This window comes from Nelumbo lutea, chromosome 5 (assembly GCF_056320005.1).
Source record: "Nelumbo lutea isolate HS-2025 chromosome 5, American lotus-T2T, whole genome shotgun sequence".
NCBI classification, from domain to species: Eukaryota; Viridiplantae; Streptophyta; class Magnoliopsida; order Proteales; family Nelumbonaceae; genus Nelumbo; species Nelumbo lutea.
Window position 1 is genome coordinate 77,790,275 of NC_142688.1, and position 27,265 is coordinate 77,817,539.

Sequence of the window (27,265 nt, forward strand, 5' to 3'; positions counted from 1 at the left end):
TACCTGATAAACGGTTGGAAATTAATGATTCAGACCCAACCCCAATTTGGGTTTGGGTTGGTTCATTTTTAGAATGATTAACATATTTTGTTATAAATGTCTTCTTAAATGGCCAATGCCACCACTTTGATAGTTATCACTTTTACAATTATTACAAATTGATGCTGCTGTGCATGAACTGAGGAGAGCAACTAGATAGTCCTTGCCAATACGGCGGTGTCGAGCTACAGGAACGAAGTCGTGCTTCAAGACCTATGATTAAGAAAGGAGAAGTCAGAGACTCGAGGAATTATCCTCAGGTAGGTACTCTGACGCTCAAGTCAGTAGGAAGTAGTGGATGGTCGGGCCGAGCTATGTGCTGGTTTGAGCAGAGTAACAATATGGGTATTCGAAGTTCAATCCCCTACCTTGAGCGGGGAATGCCTCTTTATAGTCGAAGACCCGTGTTCGGGTTAGATTAGGCTTCCAAGGTCACCGGGATGAGGTTGACTGTCGAGATTCTCGGGATAGAGTCCTATTCTCTGGTGGAGTTGTCTTCCTCTCTCCTCTTATCTGTAGTTGTGTTTATCTGCATGACATGTAGTTGACGTGACTGAGGGGATAAGATGGAGGGCCACAATAGTACCATAGCTCGACCGAGCTATCCCGACGTGGTTGGGCTATGCAGTCGTGGCTGAGCTATGCCAACGCGGCCAGGCTTACTGGGCGATGATCGGGTGGCCACGTGTGTCTCAGGACCAACTCAGCCATGACTCGAACACCACTCCCCCAGTTCTGAAGTCGAGGCATGAAGTGTTCGGACGAGGTATAGTGCGATGGGATGCTTTGTTCCTCGGTTGAGGAACTCCAAGTTGAAGTTTATTGAACCCTGGTCTACTTGTTCCTCAGTGTTCGCTAGAATGTGAGGTCTACGCGATGTGGGCTGTGGCCGGGGAGTCCTTCAATCGCCGGCTACAGAATTCCAAGAATTCTAACTTTAGAATCCGAACACCACTCCCCCAGTTCTGGAACCGAGGAGGGGGAGTGCTCAACCGAAGTGTTGCATGGTCGTGTAGCTCAGCAGGGCACCGAGGTGTCAAGTTGAGCTTCGAGGTCTGTCTTCTTGGTGGAACTGAGGAAGGGCTCTTCATTCCTTGGCTGAAATGCTGTGTGGTTGCTTAGTTTGGCCGGGTGTTGAGGAAGGGCTTTTTGATTCCTAGTGGAGGCCGAGCTTCAGTGTTGAGGTCATTGTGATGCTCGGCCATGGTGCATCGAGCTCCGAAGTTGGGGGCTTAGCTCGGCCGAGTGCTGAGGAAGGGCTTTCTAATGTCAATGGAAGGCCGAGCTTTGGTGTTGAGACCACTGTGATGCTCGGCCATGGTGTGTTAAGCTCCAAAGTTGGGATCTCTGCTCTTCGACTGAGGAACTTGTACTTGAAATTTCGGAATTCGAACACCACTCCCCCAGTTCCAAAGTCAAAGAGTGGGGTACCCGGTTGAGGCATGGCACGCCCTCCTTTGGTCGGCGTCTGCTACTGGGTGTCCTGAGGAGACCCGAGGAGTTAACTGGACCGGTGGTCCTGGGTGAACCCCGGGCATTCGCGGCACTGGTTGAATCGGTGCTAAAGGACGAACCTAGGCAATTAATGCTCTGAAGGTTGTTTGTCAAGGTTGTCACTTCGGTTCTCGAGGCTACACGCGTGTTGTGACAATCGTGTCGATTGGTCTTCCCAAGCTTCGTCAGAGCGGTGCTCGATCCCTACCATTGGTCTGGCGTCGATTCGCATTCTTGGGGGTTATAAGAAGGGGTGGACGGGCATTTCTCCTTTGCCATTTGCAAGAGGAGTTGCCTGGATTGCTCGGCGAGGTGTTGTTGGTATTGCTCGGTCTTTGCTCTTGTTCCTCGGCTTTAAGTTCGGTAAGATGTCTTCCTCATCCTCCTATTCTTCTTTTGCTTCTAATTCTTCAAGTTCTAGTGAGTCTGATTATGAGTTGGAGGTTGGGGATTTCGAGACTGCCGAGGTTGAGGAGGCTGAGGTCGAGTTTCCCTTGCAGGCTGGTCGTCAGTTCGGGACCACACCCTGCGTCTTGACCCTTGGGGATATGGCTCGGATTTGAGCTATGTACGATATCCCTGAGGAATTCAAGATGAGGTGCCCGCAGCCCGACGAGATGGAAACAGATGCTCGAAGTATATTCTAAGCCTTAATCGCTGTACTTGAACTCTTAACTTAATGAAACTTTTTTGCTCCAAACTCATGTGTGTATATATTTTCTCTCTTCTCTCTCTTTATTTTCCTTTTTGGGTTCCTTGGCCTTGCCTTGGCCGAGATCTTCAGTCTCCGACTAGTGGATCCAGAGTATATTCTGAGCTCTCATCTCTAGGATGCTCAGTTTCTGGTCTCGGGAGCCTTTGGGGCCCTTCGAGGCTGGCCGTTGCTCGGCTAACTCTGACCTATTGTTAATTAGTGGGTGAGTGGAGTTTAATGACCGTCCTCAGGCCTTGATGGGCGAGGGCGTTCTTCTCCACCTTAGGCTCGGGCTATGGACAGCCGAGCCGAGTTGGTCGGCAATATGCTACCGAGCTATGCATCGTAGGCTCGAGCCTTTCGAATATCAGCCGAGTCAGTGAGTTGTGTCGAGCTACACATGTGTTGTGCGGCTATGTGGTGCGGCTGTGTAGTGCGGTGGTGCGTGTGTGTGCAGTGTGTAGGGAAATCAAGCGTGTGACTGGAATAAAACATTCAACATCAATCACCAAACTACTGATATCGGAGATTCCCTGTGTTCCAACTCCTCAATATTGGTCGGCCATCGAAGTCTTCGAGTTTGTGGGTGCCCGACCCAAGGACTCTGGTGAATCTCTATGGCCCTTCCCAGTTTGGTCCGAGCTTACCTACCCCAAGTGCAGGCACAATGACTTTGCAGAGGACGAGATCACCTGCTTTGAACTCGCGTCTTCTAACTTTGGCATCGTAGTATTTTTCCATCCTTTGTTGTTACGCTACCATCTTGATATGTGCTCGGTCCTGGGCTTCTTCTATCCAGTCTAACTCTGCACATAGGTCCTTGTTATTCTAATCTTCGTCAAAAATCTCAGTTCGGAGAGTTGGGGAGCCTATTTCCACAGGTAAGGCTGTCTCTCTGGTAGCCGTCCGCGGAGTAGTCTTGTATGCCTAGAGTATGCTCGATAGTTCCTCGACCCACCTCCCCTTGGCCTAATCCAGCCGAGTTTTCAGGCTATGCAATAGGGTTCGGTTGATTACCTCGGTCTGCCCATTGCTTTGGGGTCGACGTACGGTAGTGATCCAATGGTCAATCTTTAGGTCGGTGCATAGAGCTTCGAAAATTCGGTTGGTGAACTGCATCACGTTGTCTATGATGAGGATGCGTTGAATATCGAATTGACAGACAATACTTTGCCAGAAAAAGTTCTAAGCATTGTGTGCGGTAATGCGTGCCAAAGCTTCAGCTTCCACCCACTTGGTGAATTAATCCACTATTAATAGGAGGAACTTCTTCTGTGCAACCGCAGTGGGGAAAGGACCGAGGATGTCCATACCCCACTATGCGAATGGCCACAGGTTGGTGATCAGCTTCAAGAGGACCACAGGCTAATGACGAAGATTAGAATGTCGCTGACAACTGTCACATTTCCGAAATAACCTTGTCGGAGTGCCTTGTGTGCCAAGGTGCGCGTGACGGGGTGGTCTCCGCAAATACTTTCATGAATCTCCCTGAGACATATTCTGCTTCAGCTGGGGAGAGGCACTTCAGGTATGTTTTGTATGCCCTTAGCTTCAATCAGAATGATGTACTTTATGAGTTTATTGCAAATGAATAAAAATGCATATTTGATTCATGTTCCCTTAAAATGCATATTTCTGTGTAATACCCTTAAACAGGACACTTAATGAGACTCGTGTTAGTTTAGAATGTTCACAGCCAGTGGGTCGGTCGAGGGAGACCTATCCTGATAAGGCTGACACTGTTGTGCCACCAAGTCGGTAGGGGTGGCCTGTCTCAGCTAACAGGGTGAGGCCCTAGGCACATACAGTGTAGGATTAATTGAATCTTTGAATTGGACCAGATTTTCAGTATTGCCCTGGACCTTGGAGATTGATAGGCAAAACTGGAAAGTTACACCCGACCCCTAAACCCGATTATGATACTGCACTAGGTGTCGGATTGGGCTGTCTTTGATGTACCAATCAGTGAGATCCTTAGCGGGGGTCAAAACCTGGGTATGTTGGGACAGTCTGAGAATTCATCTGAGTGGGTGATCATAGTGACAAGATCAGCCCCTTTGTTGGACAAAGATAATGATTGGGGATGCACTCTCACTTATGGAAACCAAGACTGTCGGCAACCGATTTCAATCGTTGAGATTTGTTTTTGCAAAGTATATTTTATATGAGATATAAAAGTATATATATTATGGTTTCTAATTTGTTTGCAAATGGTTTTAATTCCCGTGATTCATATAAGTAGAGAGTGCAACGATGTTCCTTGCAACCGAGGGAGAGGTCCTCCCTTGTCAGGCAATGTATGATCATTATGGGTTGAGAGGTTAAGTGTAAGACCATTGAGGATAATACCTGATGGGCTAATCTTGCATCTGCCCACAGTCCCTGGGTGTTACAAGGTGGTTTGGCCCAGGGACCATTTAGGGTAAGTGTTGGGCCCATAGAGGCCATTTGATGGGTTTCAGGGGGTGCATTGTCCATAGCAGTGTATTCGGTCAGGCCTTGTAACAAAGGCTGGGCCAAACCCATGTGACTGATGTGTAGACCAATGCTTGGGTCCCATGCCATACAAGGAAGCCCAACTGGGCAGTTGTTAGGAAGGTTAAGTGAGCACATAAGCTTAATGGGCCTAAAGCCCATTTCGATCTGAACTTATTTAATAAGTTAAATATGGGCGAATTCTGAGACGGATCAACAGATAGGATAGGGTCTTAAATCTATCCACTCAGAGAGTCTAGATCTGAATATGATTCAAATCTAGAAACCTCCTAATGAGATTAGGAAAAGGCTGATCTAATCTGCAGATAAGATAAGGGTTTATCCTTATCACCTAAGGGGATGTTTGATCCAAATATGATTTGGGTTAGCAACTCCTGATGGGATTTGGAGCTGATCCTTTGGGTTTACAAAAGAAGGAGAGGCGGTAGCCTTTAGAAGAATCACATAATCAGATCCTCTTCAGAGCTGACATTATAGAAGAAAGATTTCTGCAATCCCTGCAAAGATCTTTCTTGCTGCCTCCTTCCTACAGCTGCTAGACATCCAGTTCAATCTCCAGTTGTGGGAGAAGTCAAGATTCGATCTTAACATTAGTTCTTTGAGAAAGAATTGATAGGAAGCTGTGCTTACGTGCCATCCTACTATTTCTTGCGAAGGACAGAGTTCTTGGAGAATAACACTGTTGATACTGCTCCATCCTACACTGCGCCATCTTTAGTAGGAGTAGTCTTTGGATCCTTCCTTGGGCGTGAACACCTTCATTGGGAGATCTTATTTCTCTGTATCAGGTATAATCCTCTCTTACTCCTTTTGGTTCAGATCTGGTTCAGTTTATGGTTCAAGATTGATCCTTGAAATTATGATTTTTTAAATAGGGAATGCGATTCCCAATTGAACGAGAGAAAATTTTGAAATTCACCCCTCTATTCTGCAAGATTTGGGTGTCCATACAATGGATCTCTCATCCCTTCAGTGGTATCAGAGCCAGGTTCAAATCTTGAACCAATTTGTTTCAGATCTAAACCTGCGCAAATGGGTAGAAGGCGTTCTACTCAATTTGCGCAGATATGGGTTTTGGGAAATTTGTTCCCAAAATTATGGGCGAATAATCTGAAATTAATTTTTATATAAATCTAATTATTGTTTAGAATTGTTCTGTATGATTTTCTTGATTTATGGGTTGTTCGTACAAGAGGAGATCAAAATCTTGATTTGTGCAGGGAACCTGCGATTTTGCATATTATGGATTACTTTATTACATTTGGTTTGTAAAATAATTTTTATTTTATTTTTTAGACTGAATGTATAGGTATTCGATCTGATGTAATTATTAATATAAATTAGGATTTCTATTTATTTTATTTTGGATCGAAGATGGTGGCGCAGAAAAGGAGAACTCGTAGAGGAGGAGATTTCGAAGATGGGAAAATCGCTATCTACGATTTGCAGTTTGTGAAACTGCAACCTGTGATCTAACCACTATTTTGCAGGAAAGATTGTGCGAACAGCCCTGATACACTGATTCTTGATTGTTCTTTTATCAGTATTTAATTTCAGATTATTTTCTTGAATTAAAGATTTAGTTAAAGATCAAACCCTAGACCCATTCGAACCAAGATTGGTTCAAATGTTTTGGACCAAATCTAGGGTTTGTTCAAGGCTGAAAGTCAGCCCTAATTTTCCCACTAATGGGCCTGAGGATTGATATTTAATTAAATGGTTAATTCGGCCCAGCCTGTAAAGGCCCAGTTTTAAATGGTTAAAACTACTAAAAGCCCACTCTGTGGATAAAGCTATATGGGCCGAACCCATGAACCCTAATTCGGCCCTTATACCTAGATAGTATTAAATGGTTAATATTATGGATTTAAAATGGACTTTAAATGGGCTTTACAGATAATTAATTGATTGGATCAATTTATCCTTGCATGTGATGTATTGATGTGTGATGTGTTGCATACATGGGCCATAAGTACTTGGTCCATGCTCAATCGACATTGGCTCTTGCGCACACCATGGCTGAACGCACATCATTGCCATGGTGTCCCTTTTGGTCATTGGATGACCTCCCTCAGTGGTGGGCCCCACACCTCATCAAGAGGTTACGTGCAGAACCCTAGCCAATTTAGGCCCACCGAAATCTGACTTTATGAAAGTTAGTGGGATCCACTTGGGTTTGGCCTAGATCAAACTAGGGCGTAATTTACTGTTCCCTCCAGCTAATATGAGTTCATGTGATCGGGAGATTCATATAATGAACTCTCTAAAGGCCTTCCATCATTAACATGAGGATGGGCCCTTCAGTAATGAGGAAACGTACCAAAAAATGGGCTATCCATTTGCTGTTGGGCTTGTCTGAATGTTTCATAAGATGATAGGGGCGTCATAGACCGATGTGGGAGGGGCTTACCAAAAAATGGGAACTCTCTCACGGTACCTTGGCGTTCACAAATATGATAGGTAAACACTCAATGGACAGAAAGGTTTACCTGAAAACGGCTCTGAACCTTGTCTGACAGAGGCCAAAGGGAAAGCTTATATGATGAGTGGATATGATCCTTCATAGAAAGGTCGTGGGGTTTTGTAGCTGAAACAGTTGACTCCGTGCACCCTATGTGATTTCCCACACTTCCAGAGACAACTCCCAGTCTCCGTCACTGAGAAATGAGGGAAATCTCAGAGATGAATAAATGGAAATGGAATGTAAATTAAAATCCATATCTATGTAATGAACATGAATCAAATTAGGTTGTGGACTGATTTTTGCCCTTTTATCAGAAAATGGCAAACGAACAATTTGCAAAGCTGCTTGATGACAACAAGTTGAAGGGCCCAAACTATGCCGACTAGTACAGGAACCTTATGTTCGTCTTAACCTCTGAGAAATTGGATGAGGTAGCCAAGAATCCTGCCCCGGATCATCCAGGAGATAGGGCTTCTGAGGCCTGGAGAAGAGAATACCAAGAATGGGAGGAAAAAAACTCCCTAGCCCGCTACTATATCATTGCCTCCTTGGACAACCCAATTTAGAGGTAGTTCAATCAGATCGAACTTACTAAGGATGTATTGGACAGTCTCAAGACAATGTACGAAGAGTAGAATCATTCTACTCGGCAGAATGTCTTGAAACAGTTCATGACCGCGTAGATGTCCAAGGGCCAACAGGTTCACGACCATTATCTCCGGATGATGGGCTATATCAACGAATTGGAGGCTCTTGGATCCGGGCTGGATCTGGTAACATAGATCGATGCTATTCTCAACTCTTTGTCTCCATCCTTTAATCCATTCATCATGAATTACAACATGAACAAGCTGAACGTTAGCTTGCAGGAACTCAACAATATATTGCAGAGGGCCGAAGAATTGATTAAAAAGGATGAGCCCATTGCCATGCTTGTTGAAACTGGCAAATCAGGCAAGAAAAGAAAGGCAAAGCGAAAGCCCCAGAAGAAAGCTGTCAAACCCAAGAAGCAGAGGAAGGACAAGGCATCGGATGCCTGTCACTTCTGCAAGAAGATCGGCCACTGGAAAATGAACTGTCCTGCCTATCTGGAATCCAAGAAAGGTAATTTCGAAACTTGTGTTATAGAAACCAATTTATTGGTAGCTTCTGCGTCCTGGTGTATTGACTCCGGGGCTTCAACTCATGCGTGTAACTCACTACATGGGTTCAAGGTAAGCAGAAGGCTGAGTGAAGGAGAAGTCACGCTCTACTTGGGGACTTGGCCACATCAGTCTTGACCGAATTACAAGGTTGGTAAAGGATGGTCCTTTGGATTTTCTAACTGTAGAAGATCTTCCCACTTGTGAGCCTTGCCTACAAGGCAAGAAGACAAAACGGCCATTTAACGGTAAGCCTGAAAGATGTATAGGCACACTTGACCTTATACATATTGATGTATGTGGTCCCCTGAGTGTTAGGACACGGAATCAACACGTGTATTTCACAGATGATTTTTCATGATATGGTTACGTGTACCTAATGAGACACAAGTTTGAATCCTTTGAAAAGTTCAAAGAGTTCAGACAAGAGGTCGAGAAATAGTTAGGGAGAGAAATTAAAGCCCTTCGATCAGATCGAGGTGGCGAGTATCTCTCTGACGAATTCAGGGACTACTTAAAGGACAATGGGATAGTATCATAGTTAGCTCCTCCTGCTACACCACAACTTAACGGTGTTTCAAAGAGGAGGAATATGACCTTATTAGATATGGTCCGATCACTTCTCATACACTTAGAGTTACCCACATTCTTTTGGGGTTACGCATTAGAGACTGCGATTTACGTACTGAATCGGGTTCCAACCAAATCGGTTCCAAACACTCCTTATGAACTTTGAACCGGAAAGAAATCAAATGTCAAACACTTGAAGATTTGAGGTTGACCAGCACACGTTAAGAGAACGAGTGTAGACAAGTTGGTATCCAAGACCAGCCATTGCCTATTTGTAGGCTACCCAAAAGGCTCTGTGGGTTACCTATTCTATGACCTAAGTGAGCAGAAGGTGTTCTGTAGTCGAAATGCACAATTCTTGGAAACCGATTACATCGTGGACACCTATTGTCAGGAAGTTGTTCTTTATAGTTACCTGGTGGAAACCTTGACTAGTGAGGAGGATCCCGTGACTTATGCGGAAGCTATGTTGGATATAGATTCCCAGAAGTGGATGGAAGCCATGAGAGCAGAGATGGACTCAATGGAGGCCAATGGAGTCTAGACTCTAGTAGATCTACCCTCCGGGGTAAAAGCAATCGGTTGCAAATGGATTTATAAGAGGAAAAAGGGCCCCGATGGTAAAGTTGAGACCTTCAAAGCTCGTCTGGTGGCGAAAGGGTACACTTAGAAAGAAAGCATCGATTATGAGGAAACCTTTTCGCCTGTGGCCATGCTTAAATCCATTAGGATCCTACTAGTTGTAGCAGCATACCATGATTATGTGATTTGGCAGATGGATGTCAAAACTGCATTCCTGAATGGAGATCTTACTGAAAATATCTATATGCAGCAGCCGCAAGGCTTCATTACTACAGCTCAGGAAAACATGGTATGTAAACTTAATAGATCCATTTATGGACTTAAGCAAACTTCTAGAAATTGGAACATCCATTTTGACTCTGCTGTCAAATCGTTTAACTTCGAGCAGAATCCGGATGAACCCTATGTTTACAGGAAGTACAATGGAGATAAGGTTACCTTCTTGGTTCTATAGGTAGATGACATTCTACTCATTGGGAATGATGTAGGAATGTTAACTACGGTGAAAGTATGGCTTTCACAGCAATTCTCCATGAAAGATCTTAGAGAAGCCTCCTATATACTAGGTCTTCGACTCTATAGAGATAGATCGAAGTGGATAATAGGATTATCCCAATCTGCTTACATTGAAAAAATACTCAAAAGATACAACAAGAAAAACTCCAAGAAAGAAAATGTTCCTTTCAAGCATAGAGTCACTCTCTCCAAGAAGATGTCTCCCAAGACTTCTGAGGAGATTGATGGCATGAAAGACGTTCCCTATGCCTCTACTGTAGGGAGCATCATGTATGCTATGCTATGCACTCGTCCTGACATTGCTCAGGCAGTGAGTGTGGTAAGCAGATTTCAGGCCAACCCAGGGCAGGAGCACTAGACTACTGTGAAAAATATAATTAAATACCTTCGAAAGACAAAAGAGTTTTGTCTAGTATTCGACGATAGTTCACTACAGATCCAAGGGTATACAAATGCCGATTTTCAGTCAGATCCAGATGATAGAAAGTCTACATCTGGATATGTTTTCACGATAGGATTGTGTGTTGTTTGCTGGAAAAGCAGCAAACAGGGGTCCACTGCAGACTCCATAACCGAGGCCGAGTACATTGCCGTAAGTGAGGCTGCCAAAAAAGCCCTGTGGATGAAGAAGTTCATTCACAAGTTGGGAGTAGTTCTGTCCAGCACATCACCCATCCCGTTGTTGTGTGACAACAATGGAGCCATTGCACAGGCTAAGGAGCCACGAGCCCACTCGAAATCAAAGAACATCGAGAAGAAGTACCACGTACTGCGGGAGATTGTTGGTAGAGGGGACGTCCTGATTCAGAAGGTAGCGTTAGCGGAAAATGTAGCAGACCCATTGACGAAATCACTATCACAGAAAATGTTTGAGAAACACGTCGAAAGCATGGGACTCCGGCTTGTATCTGATTGGACCTAAGTGCAAGTGGGAGCTGTTGGACAGTTTTGTATGCCCTTAGCTTCAATCAGAATGATGTACTTTATGAGTTTATTGTAAATGAATAAAAGTGCATATTTGATTCATGTTCCCTTGGTATGTTTTTGTGTAATACTCTTAAACAGGACACTTAATGAGACTCGTGTTAGTTTAGAATGTTCACAGCCAGTGGGTCGGTCTGGGGAGACCTATCCTGATAAGGCTGACACTGTTGTGCCACCAAGTCAGTTGGGGTGGCCTGTCTCAGCTGCCAGGGTGAGGCCCTAGGCACATACAGTGTAGGATTAATTGAATCTTTGAATTGGACCAGATTTTCAGTATTGCCCTGGACCTTGGAGATTGATAGGCAAAACTGGAAAGTTACACCCGACCCCTAGACCCGATTATGATACTGCACTAGGTGTCAGATTGGGCTGTCTTTGATGTACCAATCAGTGAGATCCTTAGCGGGGGTCAAAACTAGGTATGTTGGGACAGTTTGAGAATTCATCTGAGTGGGTGATCATAGTGACAAGATCAGCCCCTTTGTCGGATAAAGGTAATGATTGGGGATGCACTCTCACTTATGGAAACCAAGACTGTCGGCAGCCGATTTCAATCGTTGAGATTTGTTTTTGCAAAGTATATTTTATATGAGATATAAAAGTATATATATTATGGTTTCTAATTTGTTTGCAAATGGTTTTAATTCCTGGGATTCATATAAGTAGAGAGTGCAACGATGTTCCTTGCAGCCGAGGGAGAGGTCCTCCCTTGTCAGGCAATGTATGATCATTATGGGTTGAGAGGTTAAGTGTAAGACCATTGAGGATAATACCTGATGGGCTAATCTTGCATCTGCCCACAGTCCCTGGGTGTTACAAGGTGGTTTGGCCCAGGGACCATTTAGGGTAAGTGTTGGGCCCATAGAGGCCATTTGATGGGTTTCAGGGGGTGCATTGTCCATAGCAGTGTATTCGGTCAGGCCTTGTAACAAAGGCTGGGCCAAACCCATGTGACTGATGTGTAGACCAATGCTTGGGTCCCATGCCATACAAGGAAGCCCAACTGGGCAGTTGTTAGGAAGGTTAAGTGAGCACATAAGCTTAATGGGCCTAAAGCCCATTTCGATCTGAACTTATTTAATAAGTTAAATATGGGCGAATTCTGAGATGGATCAGCAGATAGGGTAGGGTCTTAACTCTATCCACTCAGAGAGTCTAGATCTGAATATGATTGAAATCTAGAAACCTCCTAATGAGATTAGGAAAAGGCTGATCTAATCTGCAAATAAGATAAGGGTTTATCCTTATCACCTAAGGGGATGTTTGATCCAAATATGATTTGGGTTAGCAACTCCTGATGGGATTTGGAGCTGATCCTTTGGGTTTACAAAAGAAGGAGAGGCGGTAGCCTTTAGAAGAATCACATAATCAGATCCTCTTCAGAGCTGACATTATAGAAGAAAGATTTCTGCAATCCCTGCAAAGATCTTTCTTGCTGCCTCCTTCCTACAGCTGCTAGACATCCAGTTCAATCTCCAGTTGTGGGAGAAGTCAAGATTCGATCTTAACATCAGTTCTTTGAGAAAGAATTGATAGGAAGCTGTGCTTACGTGCCATCCTACTATTTCTTGCGAAGGATAGAATTCTTGGAGAATAACACTGCTGATACTGCTCCATCCTACACTGCGCCATCTTTAGTGGGAGCAGTCTTTGGATCCTTCCTTGGGCGTGAACACCTTCGTTGGGAGATCTTATTTCTCCGTATCAGGTATAATCCTCTCCTACTCCTTTTGGTTCAGATCTGGTTCAGTTTATGGTTCAAGATTGATCCTTGAAAATATGATTTTTTAAATAGGGAATGCGATTCCCAATTGAAAGAGAAAGAAAATTTTGAAATTCACCCCTCTATTCTGCAAGATCGCGAGGCGAAGCCCGGCGATCAAGGCCTCATTCTCAGCCTCGTTATTGGATGCTTTAAACTCGAATCTGCGAGCGTGCTCTAACACAATATCATTTAGGCCGAGGAGGATGAGGTAAGCTCGGCAATGAAGTCTACCAAAGACTGGGCCTTGATCGCGAGACAGGGTGCATACTCGATGTCGAATTCACTCAGCTCTATGCTCCACTTGATTAGGCGGTCAGATGCTTCCGTCCTTTGAACAACGTACTTGAGGGGTTTGTCAGTGAGTACTTGGATGCTGTGGGCTTGGAAATATTCCCTGAACTTCCTGGCCAAGGTGACCAATGCCAGTGCCATTTTCTCCAACTTGGAGTACTAGGTTTCTGCACCGCTGAGGACCTTGTTGGTATAGTGGATCGGCCTCTGTACCCGATCTTCCTCCTTAACTATTACCGAGCTAACAGCCTCATCCCTGACTGAGAGGTAGAGTAGTAGCTCATCCCCTGGGCTCGGTTTGGTGAGGAGAGGCAGTGAGCTTAAGAACTACTTCAAACCCTGAAAGAACCGTTCGCATTCCTCGGTCCACTAGAAGTCCTTCGGTCGCTTGAGGACTTTGAAAAAGAGCAGGCACTGGTATGCGGATTTGGACATAAACCTGCTAAGGGCGGCTACTCTATCGGTGAGTCGTTGCACTTCTTTGTGAGTCCGAGGTGATTTCATGTTGAGGATGGCCTGTATTTTTTTTGGGTTGACTTCAATCCCCCTCTGTGTTACCATGAACCCCAGGAATTTACCAGAGACGATCCCGAAAGCACATTTGTTTGGGTTCAGCTTCATCTTATACTTCCTAAAGGTGCCAAAGACTTCTTTTAGGTAGGCAAGGTGGTGCTCAACCTTCTTGCTCTTCACAAGCATATCATCCACGTATGCTTCTACATTTTGGCCGAGATGATCCTTGAATACCTCATTCACCAGCCGCTAATAAGTGGCATTGGCGTTCTTGAGGTCGAAGGGCATCACCTTGTAGCAATATAGGCCAAGGTTAGTGATGAAAGTTGTTTTCTTTGGGTCATCAGGGTGCATTTAGATCCGGTTGTACCCCGAGAAGGCGTCCATGAAGCTTAGGAGTTCATGGCCTGCTGTGGCGTCGACGAGATGATCGATCCTCAATAGAGGAAAGTTGTCTTTGGGGTAGGCTTTGTTTAGGTCGGTGAAGTCGATGCATATCCTCCACTTCCCATTGGCTTTCTTCACCGTCACCACGTTGGCCAGCCAATCAAGGTACTTGACTTCCCGAATGAAGCTAGCATCGAGCAACTTCTACACTTCGTCTACGATCACTTGCCACTGTTCCGTTGTAAAGCTACTTTTCTTCTTCTTGATAGGTCGGTAGCAGGGGGTCGGCATTTAGGTGGTGCATGATGACTTTGGGGTCAATCCCTAGCATATCCGCTGTCGACTAGGTGAACACGTCAGCGTGATCCCTCAGTAGCTGCACAAGCTCTTCCTGGAGGTGGTCATCTAGGAGAGAGCCGACTTGGACCATCCTCTTGGGGTCTTCTTCGTTGAGTGGTACCTAGATGAGGTCTTCGATAGGTTGACCGCATTGTGCTCTCACCTTGTCCCGTAGATCATAGGCCTCGGCCATAAATGTTTCCGTCGCTGGATGTGGTCCTCGACAGGAGAGCAAATAGCATTGTCGTGTAGTTCTTTGGTCTCCACGCGCCATACCTATGCCGTACTCGGTGGGGAACTTCATGATGAGGTGGAACATGGAGACCGTGGCCTGTAGAGCATTAAGGGATAGCCTATCGAGGATGACATTGTAAGACGAGTGGCAATGAACCACGACGAAGTCTACCATGGTCGTTGCGGTAATGTCGCCATCTCCGATCAAGAGGGGAAGGGTTATCCTTTCAGTGGGCAAGAGTACATCAGCGTAGCTACCTTTATCAACCATAATTCATCGAATCTTGAAATAGGCAACCTCAGCTGTGATTACCAAGGCATCGTCGTGTGGGATCTAAACTCCTTGGAGGTCGTCGTCAGTGAAGGTGATTGACTGGCTATGCTTCTTCTTGTATCCCCGATTGTCGATTTCACACAACCGTGCACACTTCTTGCACCCTGAGCTACTCTCTCATCCTGCGGCGATCCCTCCTAAAATCACATGGATCACACCGATGGGAGGAGCTTGGGATGGTGGATGAGCATTCTCCGTAGGCTGTTCCTCCTATGTAGGTAGAAGCAGTTCTCTGTGTCGTGACCATGGTCCCTGTGGAATTCACAGTACTTATTGCGATTCCTTTTGTTGCCTTTTGTTTTCATCTTCTCGAGCCATCGGACGTAAATGCGGTCAGGGATTTGCATCAGAACCTCAGACTATGGTGTATTCAACAGCGTAAAGTTTCGATATGTCGGCAGAGGTATCCGTGGTCTGTGATCAGGTCGACGGTCCTGCCTGTTGTGGTCCTGGTCTGATCTTTTTGACTTCCGCTCCTCTGTGTCTCTCCTCGTTTTGTTGGGCCTTTCTTCCTCATCCTGTAGTTGTGCTTGTGCTTCTTCCACATTGATGTATTTCTACGCATGGCTCATCAATGCAGCTAGGTTTGCGGGGGGTTCTTGGATGGAGAAGTTGAATGGCGAAGGGCGGAAGCCGTGTTGAATAGCGATGATGGCCACAAACTGGTTCAGGTTTCTAACCTGTAATGCCTCTTTGTTGAATCTCGCCAGGTAGTCTCTGAGGGGATCTACTTTCCTTTGTCACATTTGCATAAGGCTGGCTGAGGTCTTCCAGTGCTTATGGCTCGTTGTGAACTGTGTGCGGAACTGGGTTTCCAGCTGCTCCCACGACACTATGGAATGTGGGGGCAGAGAAGAATACCACGTTAGGGTTAGACCTGTAAGGGTGGCCACTAGGGCTTTGCACATCAGGCCCTCAGAAGATCCGTGCTACATCAGCTGAGCCTTCAACGCCTTGATGTGGTCAACGGGATCAATATTCCCATCGTACTTGTCAAGCTGAGGTGCCTACCACCCTATGGGAGGCACCTCGTCCACGATCTCCTAGGTGAGTAGCGGTTCCTTGGCAGTTGGCGTGGTTGGTTGTGCAGGTTGATCTACGGTTGGCGTTGTGCTTCTCTGGCCTTGGCTGCGGTCCAACTCTTCCAAGCATTGTCGAATGTCCCGGATTTTTGCGTCTTTGTTATCAAGGATCGTGGTACACGCAGCTTTCTCCTTCTTGGACCATGCAAAGCGGTCTTTCACCAAGCTGGACTCAATGGCGCAGACCACGCGAGGTGGCGTCTGCCTGCCGAACCTCTCTTTGGCAGGAATCCACGTGGTTTGGTGCATCATGCTGCGGTTATCGGGTTCATGAGAACGGGCCGTGGAGGCGGATCTCCTTGTTGTGTCTTGCTTTTCATGCTCAGACCGTGCTCCCCTGCTTTTTAGTCGATGTGTTTTGGGGTCCTTGGGATGAGGATCGTCCTTCGTACATGTCGAGGCGTGAGGGGATACAACCTAGTTGGGCGGTGCCGCGAATCCTAGTGTCTACATCATCTCAAAGATCTTATCGACCTTCTCTTGCATTGCTTGGAACTGCACAGGGTCAACAGCGACTGGAGATCAGCCTGTTGATCGTTCGGACTAGTTCTTGGGCATCTTGATCGCTCTCTTGATTGTGTGATGAGGAAGGAAAGATTTTCGGGAAAGTCTTTTTGTGTGTTTCCTACAGATGGCGCCAATTTGATGTTGCTCAATTCGAGGTAGTTCATGAACTGAGGAGAGCAACCAGATAGTCCTTGCCAATAGGGCAATGTCGAGCTACAAGGATGAGGCCGCGCTTCAAGACCTATGATCAAGAAAGGAGAAGTCAGAGGCCCGATGAGTTATCCCCGGGTAGGTACTCTAACGCTCAAGTCAGTAGGATGTAGTGGATGGTTGAGCCGAGCTACGTGGGTGCTAGTCCGAGCAGAGCAACAGTATGGGTATCAGAAGTTGGATCCCCTACCTTGAGCAGGGAATGCCTCTTTATAGCTAAAGACCCATGTCCGGGTTGGATTAGGCTTCTAGGGTCGCCGAGATGAGATTGACCGCCGAGGTTCTCGGGATAGAGTCCTATTCCCTGGCAGAGTTGTCTTCCTCTCTCTTCTTATCTCTAGTTGTGTTTATCCGCATGACGTGTAGCTAACGTGACTGAGGGGATAAGATGGGGGGCCACAATAGTAGCATAGCTTGGCCGAGCTATCCCGATGTGGCTGGGTTATGCCGCCGTGGCCGGGCTGATTGGGCGACCACATGTCACTCAGGACCAGCTCAGCCTTGACCCGAACACAAACTGCTCTCAAACCCTTTCCTTTTACCTCCTCGATGGTAAAAAAAATTCCCAAACCTAGCTAGTTTTCTTTTTAGGTGCTTTAGAATTACTAGGCCCAACATCATACTAGATTTGCTTGGTAACGGTAGCATTAGTTTCGACATCAGTAGTGTTATCATACTATGACATCAAAGCCAAAGGAACCGAAGTGTAAGGGGGTCTGAGAGAAGCCAACCATTTTAATAAATATTAAAATCTAAAAATTATAAAAAATTCAACTAACCCGATAATTGCATTCCATTCTTGGAGTTCGGTCTGCCTATTTAATATTTCAACTTAAATGCAAAGCTTTTAAGTATCCCAAATTGTCAACTTCAACTCGAGACACTTGATCAAGCCTCCTTTTTGTTGAAATTTAAAAAATATTACAAAATTTGAGAGTAGACTATAGAGTAGTATGAGAGTATGAAAATGGGAGATTGTATTTGATTGAATGAGAATGATTGTTGTTGTGATGAAAATGGGTAAGGGTTAGGGTATTTATAGGGGTTAGAAAAAATTGAATTGATCAAAATACCCTCTTAAATTAGTCGTTTATAGTTGTTGAGAGAGGATATTTTGGTTATTTATAAAGTTTATTTATCACTTTACTTGAAATGCCTCCCCTAAACTTGTTTATAGATAATAGGGGGCATGTTAGTCATTTTCTACACCCCTTTGGTAAAACACACAAATACCCCCCAAAAGATCTATTTATAGCTATTGGAGGTTTTTCTTGCTATTATAACCCTAATAACAGTTACAAAACAATTATAGTTTGTGGGTAGGAAATGTAAACTATAGGTGAGAATGGCTTTATAGGCAGGATTTTAACTAGGGGAAATTTGGTGAAAGAATTGTTTTTTTTTTCACCAACTATTTTTTGCAATTCGTTTGAAAACATATTTGATTTTGACAATACTAGTGTAAGGGCACATGCCATGCACGTTTGCAAGTGTAAAGCTGGTGGTGGATGTGCGGTGGTTTATACTCTGAGGTCTAAGGAATTTGGCTTGGTTGGCTGAACCAAGAAGGGGAAAAGGGGTAGAAAAGGAAGTGGCCAAACCCCTGTAGTGGTTGCCTACATACCCTCCGTCGAGGGATCAAGTAAATACAGTTCATCGGTGCTGGAATTCTGATGATAAGGGGAGAAAACGATAGATGGGTGCATAGGGAAACGTAAAAGTGGTGATAATGATGAAAAAAGAGAGGAGATGGCTAACATCAAGGTGATAGAGCAAGAGTGGTTTTAAGGCCCTTGAAATGGATATGGGAAGCATCGATTTATAAGTTTTGAGTGCACATTCTAGAAATTTCTTAAGTTGTATTTTTCTCATTTTACCCTCTTATTCTAGAATGTTCTTTCTACATATTTAAAACATGTGATTAAACCTCTTGTTAATTGCCATTTTCTTATTTATCCTTTTGTCATTTAAATTCTATGTCTATTTCCATTCTTGAATGTGCTTAGATGGATTTATTTCTAGAAATGTTAACTTATTATTTACATGTTTATTCTTATTTAAGAGTGCACTTTTGGTTTCTAGAATATTCTTCCCTTAGTTATGTATTAACTTTGTTATTGTGCTGGAATATTCAACACTTATATTAGTAAAAGTGGACTGAATTGACCCGGATTTGATCCGAGGTTGGTTGGATTGTATACTTTTGTAGTCTACTAACATTAACCCTCTTACGGCAAGTAAAGAGAAAATATAAGTTTACATTATAATAAAATTTAACTTTTATGACCTACACCAAAACCAAGACAAGTATCATGATAGATGCAAAACTAGTGATTATTCTTTGGTTTATCTGAAAAATAAAAATGATAAATGTTTTAATAATAAAACAGCTCATCCTCAAAGTATTATTGATAGAGCTTTCAATTATCTGAGTGAGATAAAGAATAATCTTGTGAATGAAGTCATGGAGAGTTCTAAAGAATGGAAATCTATTGAGTGGTTCAATCCCAAACCTGAGACCATTAAAGTTAATTTTGATGAATTAAAACCTACTGCATTGGTTTCATGTCGATTAATAATGTTAAAGCTTGGGCTGTTTGGGAAACTATAAACATTGTTACAAATTTCAAGGACTCCCCAATAGCAAATCAAGTGGTGGATTAGATTATATTGTATCCAGTGAGACCTTAGGTTAATTTTCTTTTTTTTATTCTTGTGGCCAAGCTACCCAACTTTATTTTTTATTTTTTGTAAAAATCCCTTAATGTCATATAAATATATTATTAGCATATAATATACTATTATATATATTATTATAATAATTATTAAATTGTTAAAAAATAATTAATAATTAATTAAATAATTTATTATAGAATAAATAATTATTAAAAAAGTAAAAAATCTGTTTTATTATTATTATTATTATTATTCCTGGCGGGGTTATGGCTACCATAAAGGAGGAGGCATTTTAGGGTATTTTGAAAAGCAAAACAAACCATAAGTGTGAGTGTGTGACCACCCATAAGTGATAAAATGATAAAATCCCAATGGTCTGTGGCAGTCTGCAAATTAACCAAAAAAGTAAAAAAAAAAAAAAAAGAAAAAAAAAAAAAAGAAAAGAAATCAACAAAAGGAGTCGTCCTTCTATTTCTCTACTCTCCAAAAGCAGCCGTGGAACAAGCGCGCCACAGACTGAGCAGTTGGATTGGAGCGATGGCCATAGCGAGCGTTGCCAGGAGAAAGTCTCATCTCCTATTCAGGAGTATCTGCAACCCTTCTTCTGATGTCCTGAGGTACTCTTTCTCACTATCCTCTTTCTCTAGAAGCTTCACGTCTTCCGGATCCGAAGAGAACGACGTCGTCGTCATCGGCGGTGGCCCTGGTGGCTATGTAGCCGCCATTAAAGCCACTCAGCTGGGTCTCAAGACTACTTGTATTGAGAAGCGAGGTACTCTCGGTGGGACTTGTCTCAATGTTGGCTGCATCCCTTCCAAGGTATTTTTCATTTCTATAGTTTTGTATTTATATCATTCTAATTAGCTGATATACCATATGATCTGTTATTTTTCTTCTATGTTTGGATCTGGATTTATGCAAGTATTATATCTGTTGGGTTTATTTCTGAGTTGGAATGCTTGTTTTCTACTGTTTATGGAATAACGTTTCATTCAGAAATCTGTCATTAGATAGAATTTCGTTTTCTTTTCCCTGTTTAATTTTTTTTTTTGTGTTATTTATTCAAGTCTATGCTTTTTTGTTTGAATTTTTGAGGAATGCTTGACTTATGTTGGTTCTGGTTATGATTTGGAGCTCGAACTTATGAATGCTTTTTTGTCCCTCTAATATTTTATGGTAATTTATTGATTTTAGTTTATCGGCTATTCAACAATTACATAACAGATCATTAATAGCCAAATTAGCAATTATTCGAAGGTTGAGTGACCACACCAGTAAAGCTCACATTAGCATACTAATTTGGGACCTGGTCATGTCTTGGAAGCAAGGCCTTGAATTCTGGCATAGAACCAAATTTTGACCTGGCTTAATGCTGGACCTTTTGAGAAGAAATTTGAGATCCTGTTGGAAATTTTAACAAGAGTTAGGTATGCCTTAAGCTTAAAACTGAAATGAAAGGTTGGAATTTTACAAATCCCAAAGAAGTTTTAGTCCAAGTTGAAAGTAGAAGTGACGAAGAGAAGTCATACTAGAGTGTACATGGTGGGCAAAGAATAAGAATTAAGGTTTTGAATTATCAGGGAAAAAGATTAAGATCTGAAGCAAAAAATAGAAAGAAGTGGAAAAGTTTACCTTTAGAGATAAAAAGAAAGAAAAGAGAGTATATGGGACCAAAGTCTAAGAAAGGAAGTTAAACCCATAATTTTCTGTTGGTCTATATGGGCCTTCATTTGGCTTATCATAATGGGCCAACAGTTAGATTTTCACAAGTCCACATGAACCTAATGCGCCTAAAATGTTGTAGTAGTAAATCTAAATTGAACAAGTCATTGAGTTGAGCTCAAGAACAACCAAGTTTAGCCCATTCCAGATGCCCCAAGTGGTTAGCTATCAACAAGTGGGCCTGACATGATTTGAATTTGATTCTCCCAATCAAATCATTGGTTGGATTCTGATTAGATACCAAAAAATGAGTGTATTCCTAATATTTACTTCAAATCTTCAAATATTTTGGATAGTTTTTTTAGCTCAAGTGTTTTTAGTTGTTTATTTGTTTAGAAAACTAAAATACTTTGTAGGTTTTAGTAAATCAATTGTGTTTCTCTACAAATACCCCATGTATTAGCTCATTTGAACCATTTTGTGAAGGAAAGAATGGATGAAGAGTTTTCTCTACTAATATGTTTGGTACTGACTCCCAACTTATAAAGGTTCTGATTTCTAGAGAAACCTAATAATGCTGAATCCATTCTATAATAGGTACATTATCCGCTTATTGTGTCTTGTGTATCTTGTTGATCATAATTTAGTTTGTTATATTCTTCTTCTTACCCTCCTTTATAAATGGATTTCTATTAGTTCTCTCTAGTTCCTTTCTATCCTCTTACTATCCCATCTTTCTTTCTTTATTGCTTATTTTCTAAGACAATGAGGTTATCTAAGAGATTCTTTTGTTGTTGTTGTTGTTGTTTCACCCATATGTCCTTCCTCAGCCTCTAATTATTCCTTCCAAATTGTCCATCCAACCCGTAGGCTGCATTTCCCATCTTAATTCCTACCAGACTTGTTCCCTTTTGTTTATTAATTTTTAGAACCCCTCTTATTTTCTGTACACCCCCAATTGGTTGTTAAACTCTATCAGCTCATTGGCTATAAGAATATCCCAGGTATGTTGATCATAGACAAAAGTACTCTGCTAAATAGAGATGATGGAGCACATAACCTTCTTCATCCTTGTGGTCAACAGGTTTGCTATAATCTTATATACACTGCCAATAAGGCTTATGAGCCTGAAGCATTTTAAGTCAATTGCTCCACCCTTCTTAGGTATTAGTGTGATGAAGGTGGAATCAATGATTTAAAAGTCTCGCCTAGGCACACAGGCAAGGCATGTTTTAGGGTATGCACCCTCGCCTAGGTCCTAGGCACAACACTTTCAAAAGTCGCATGCCTGGTGTGCCTAGGTGTGCGCCTAGTGCGCCTTGCACTTTAGCCCAAGCACGCACCTTTTATTAGGGTATGAAACTAATAAAAGATATCTTAAAAGACACCTAAAGTTATAAAACCTTTTTTTATAGGGATTAAGAATTTAAGACCTGGATAGGGACTTCTTTGGGTTTTCCTTGAGGGCTTGGTACAAAGGTGGCTCAAAGATTCAAGAATGCATAATGTTTAACATCACATTAGCTATTTGATGTAATACAATTGGGAAAATAATAAAGAGATTAAAAGCTTACATCCTTGTACTCACCATTGTCTCCACCTAAATTATAGAAAAGTGGAGGGAGGTAAACTATCTTAACTCCCCCAAAACAAAGAATAGAAAAAGTACGTAGTTAGAAATAAGCCCAAAACAAAGAATCCCTATTCACCCCTTGCTTAGCTAGCCCATCAACAATGGAATTTGCAGTTGTTTTCACCCAGCTGTACTTTATCTCAATATCCCTTGCCAACCAGTTGAACTTTTTCCTCTCATTGCTGTATTTCCACATTTCAGCCTTATCTTCCTTTAACCAATTTACCACTACCTCCGAGTTGCCTTCAATAATCAGTCTCCTAATATTCAGGTCTCTTGCCCTTTGAATCCCCTCCAAGGCTGCTAAAATCTCAGCCCCTAAGAGAGTCGCCCTCACCAATCGGGCCAGAGAAAAGGGCTAAGGTATTCCCTTTCTCATTTCTGAAAATTCTCCCAATACCTGATAGCCTTGGAGTGGATTCCCAATTCTTTGCCCAATATACATGATTACCACTTTGAGCCAAGCTCAAAATTCTTTTCAAACATGAAGTTAAATCTTAGTTTTGGTTTGCACAATAGATTATTTAGTTGATCTATTAAATTTATTTTCACTTTCTCTATGTTTAAATTTTGCTTAAACTAGCTCTATTATGTAGTTTGCTTGACAATCTAGCAACATATTATATTGTCTATTAACCTTGTTTATTAGCTTTGTTCAATGGTTTGGAACAAGATAATTATGCTTCTTTTATCAACTATTTTTACATATTTCACAATGTCTGTATTTTACATTATTTCTATACTACATTTCTGACATTTCCAACATGTTCCCTACATTTCATTTTCATCACCAATACTGACGTTTTAAATCTTGGACTGACTGTTTTGTTTTGTAAACCTTCAATATATCATCTTTATATTCCTAAAGACTCCAATTCCTGAATTCTTAAGACTGCTGAGACCACAACGATCAAAGTTCATCTTTATTATAGTTAACTGATTAGGGGGTACCAATCAATTATCTGGGGATCTTACATTTGGAGCATATTAATTAATTATGATCCCTAATTGTATGGGGATCTTGCACCAATCAAAGGATCTTGGGTTGCCTGCACTACCCCCATCAAAGTTCAGCTTATTAGTGGTAGGTTGGCTACAAAAGGAAGCTGGATTATGGAGCTATAGTAATGAAGGGAAGAAGCTTAGATGATTGATATGAGGCATGGATGTGAGATTTAATTGGGTCAAAAGAACAACTAATGGTTTTGCCAATTGTAACTTCTTCATTAAATTTGGGGAGAGTTAAGAGATTTTATCTCTCCCTCGTTGTATTCTATTCTCTGGTATAATGAAATATGAAGTTATTGATAAAAAAAAATAATTTTGATTAGATGGCCACTAAAGGCCATTGATAGAGCAAAATAGTGGGACATGATTTGTGTAGCCAACCTCAAATAGCAGGGAACTTGGGATTGAGTCCAGTGATTTAAAAGGCATGCCTAGGCACACAGGCGAGGCACATTTTAGGGTAGGCGCCTCGCCCAGGTCCTAGGCACAGCCCATTCAAAAGGCACTCACCTGGTGCGCCTTGCGCCTTTTGAAAATTTGACGCTTTTTCTTTTTTTTGAGTATAGCGGCTGGGCTGGGGGCTCCACCCCCGGATCCCCATGCCACGCCCCTCGAGGCCAATCCAAACAAGTCCATGTTAGGGCTTGCCTCGACGGGCATGGCACAAAGGCGGTTCGTAGAATTAAGAATGTAATATGTCACATTAGCTACTTGATTTAATTGAGAAAAAAGAGATTGTGGGTTTTATATGCTTGAAAATGTTTTATATTTTGATTTCATTTTTAAATTCTCATTTGAATATGCTTTACGTATTATGTTTATGTATTTTAATTTTAGATAATAGGTTTTTTAAAACATTTATTTTAAATTTTAAGTTTATATTTTTATTAATATTATGTTTTATAATTTTTTGATTTTTTTGAATTTTTTTTAGCTTTTTTTTTTTTTTTTTTTTTTTTTGCGCCTTGCCTCAAAAAGGCGCTCACCTCGCCTTGCGCCTCAGGTGCAAAATGGCCCTTGCGCCTTTCGCTTTTAAAACACTGATTGAGTCTTACCCTTACTTCGTATAGCCAGTTAACAACCGTAATGCATTTGGCACAAGAGGAGAGAGGGTGAACTTGATCCTCACTTTCTTTGGCTTTCTAATTTTTGTATAAAGGGACCAATAAAAAAAATTGCATAGAAGGGACCTCAAGCTGCACTAATAATGTTGTCTGGTATCAAAATACATTTAGCTAGTTACCCCTATCTCTGGAGCTATTATCTAAGGCGGCATAACAAGTATTTGTTATCCCAATGAAATGGCACTTTGGACCAAGCTTTGGTTTTCACAGCCCATGCATAGATTAGAGATATTTTGTTTATTTAATTTACAATGTTCATCTATAAATATGAGGAGTGTATCATGATTTCTTCCAAAGTATAGCCGGTTGCTTTTTATTTTGTAACTTGTGTGAAGATGCCATGGATATTTATACAGGAAAAGAGTACATCTGGCTTGCTATATTGGATATACCGTCCTGATTTTTGCCTTCAATTGAAGAATTACTTATTGTCCTTGGTTCTCATCTCTCCAGGCTCTTCTTCATTCTTCCCACATGTACCATGAAGCCAAGCATTCATTTGCCAGCCATGGAGTGAAGTTCCCTTCTGTTGAGGTTGATCTGCCTGCCATGATGGCCCAGAAAGACAAAGCTGTTGCCAATCTAACACGAGGTATAGAAGGTCTCTTCAAGAAAAACAAGGTAAGCTATGTTAAAGGCTATGGCAAGCTCATCTCTCCTTCCGAAGTCTCTGTCGACACCCTTGAAGGTGGGAGCACCATTGTCAAAGGAAAGAATATCATAATAGCAACTGGATCTGATGTAAAGTCCCTCCCTGGCATCACCATTGATGAGAAAAAGATTGTATCTTCAACTGGAGCTCTGTCCTTGTCAGAAATCCCAAAGAAACTCATTGTCATTGGGGCAGGCTACATTGGCCTAGAAATGGGCTCTGTCTGGGGGAGGCTTGGTTCTGAAGTAACTGTTGTTGAGTTTGCACCAGATATTGTCCCATCAATGGATGCCGAAGTTCGAAAACAATTCCAACGTGCCCTTGAGAAGCAGAAGATGAAATTTATGCTCAAGACTAAGGTGGTTGGTGTTGACACGTCTGGGGAGGGTGTGAAACTGACAGTTGAACCATCAAGTGGTGGTGAGCAAAGCACTTTGGAAGCAGATGTTGTGCTTGTTTCTGCAGGTAGAGTTCCATTCACAGCTGGGCTTGGACTGGAAAAGATTGGTGTGGAAACTGATAAGGTAGGCCGAATCACAGTTGATAAGCGGTTCACAACAAGTGTGCCGGGTGTCTATGCCATTGGAGATGTGATTCCAGGGCCCATGCTAGCCCACAAGGCAGAAGAAGACGGTGTAGCATGTGTAGAGTTCATAGCTGGCAAGGAAGGCCATGTGGACTATGATATGGTACCCGGTGTAGTGTATACCCACCCCGAAGTGGCATCTGTTGGGAAGACCGAGGAGCAGGTGAAGGCACTTGGAGTTGATTATCGTGTGGGAAAGTTCCCTTTCCTGGCCAACAGCAGGGCCAAGGCAATTGATGATGCTGAAGGGGTGGTGAAGATATTGGCAGAGAAGGAAACGGATAAGATACTGGGGGTACACATCATGGCACCCAATGCTGGAGAATTAATTCATGAAGCAGTGCTAGCCTTGCACTACGGAGCATCAAGTGAGGATATTGCACGAACATGTCATGCACATCCAACAATGAGCGAGGCCTTGAAGGAAGCTGCAATGGCTACTTATGACAAGCCTATTCATATCTAGGAGAAGAGTGGGTAAATGCAACTTTTTTTTTCTTGTTCTACTTTTTGTTTAGATTTTTCTTTTTGAATCCTTTGTTTCTTTTGATGTCTCTTACTGGGACAAGACAATTGTTTCGATAGTCTCCAAGTTTCCACCTCCACTTCTTTTTCTTCCACAATTGGTATATCATGTACTTAATAAGAGGTGGGAATAACTTCTGGGAAATACTGCACAAGTTTTCTTTTTTACGCTCTTAAAATTTAATCCAAGAAACCCTCATGGTATTAGATGGTTAGATGATACACTTTTATTTAGGGGGTATTTGGTATAGTGGTTTTGCTTTGCCGTTTTGTTTTGGCTTGATCAATACAAACGTGTATTTATAAGAGATTTTTTACCTAAAATGCTTTGAAAATGTTTCTGAATTGATTGATATAAATTTTTATTTCTACTTAAAACATGAAGTTTGATGTTTGAACTTTGAACCATAAATAGCAATGATCGCAGTTGCACTTTTCTAGTAGAAATGGCACTCGATGTGATAACATGTATCTCACAAATTTATATTTGATCAACTCAAAATGCAACTGCAATATGACACCACTGCACCAAACACCTCTTTAGGGTCCATTTCGTTTGCAGGAATGGCTGCTTGGAATCAGAATTGGAATGGTCAACAATCGGAATGGGAATGGTAATAGGATTCCCCCATATAGGGGAATGGCCATTCCCGACCACCCCCCCCCCCAGGGGGAGTGGTTCCATTCTAACCTCTCAATTTTGTATTTTTTTGACAAAAATGCCCCATCCATTCCAAACCCTAATCGACCCAAGTC

At 42.4% G+C, this 27,265-nt stretch overlaps 1 protein-coding gene across 1 annotated transcript; it reads left to right on the plus strand.

Moving 5' to 3' along the window:
- Nucleotides 1–19,681: 19,681 nt before the first annotated feature.
- LOC148853005 (dihydrolipoyl dehydrogenase 1, mitochondrial) lies at nucleotides 19,682–26,724 on the plus strand. The gene is made up of 2 exons (XM_088942411.1): nucleotides 19,682–20,138; nucleotides 25,200–26,724. Exons 1-2 carry the CDS (start codon nucleotides 19,857–19,859, stop codon nucleotides 26,448–26,450), a joined length of 1,533 nt encoding a protein of 510 aa, XP_088798537.1. The 5' UTR covers nucleotides 19,682–19,856; the 3' UTR covers nucleotides 26,451–26,724.
- Nucleotides 26,725–27,265: the final 541 nt, after the last annotated feature.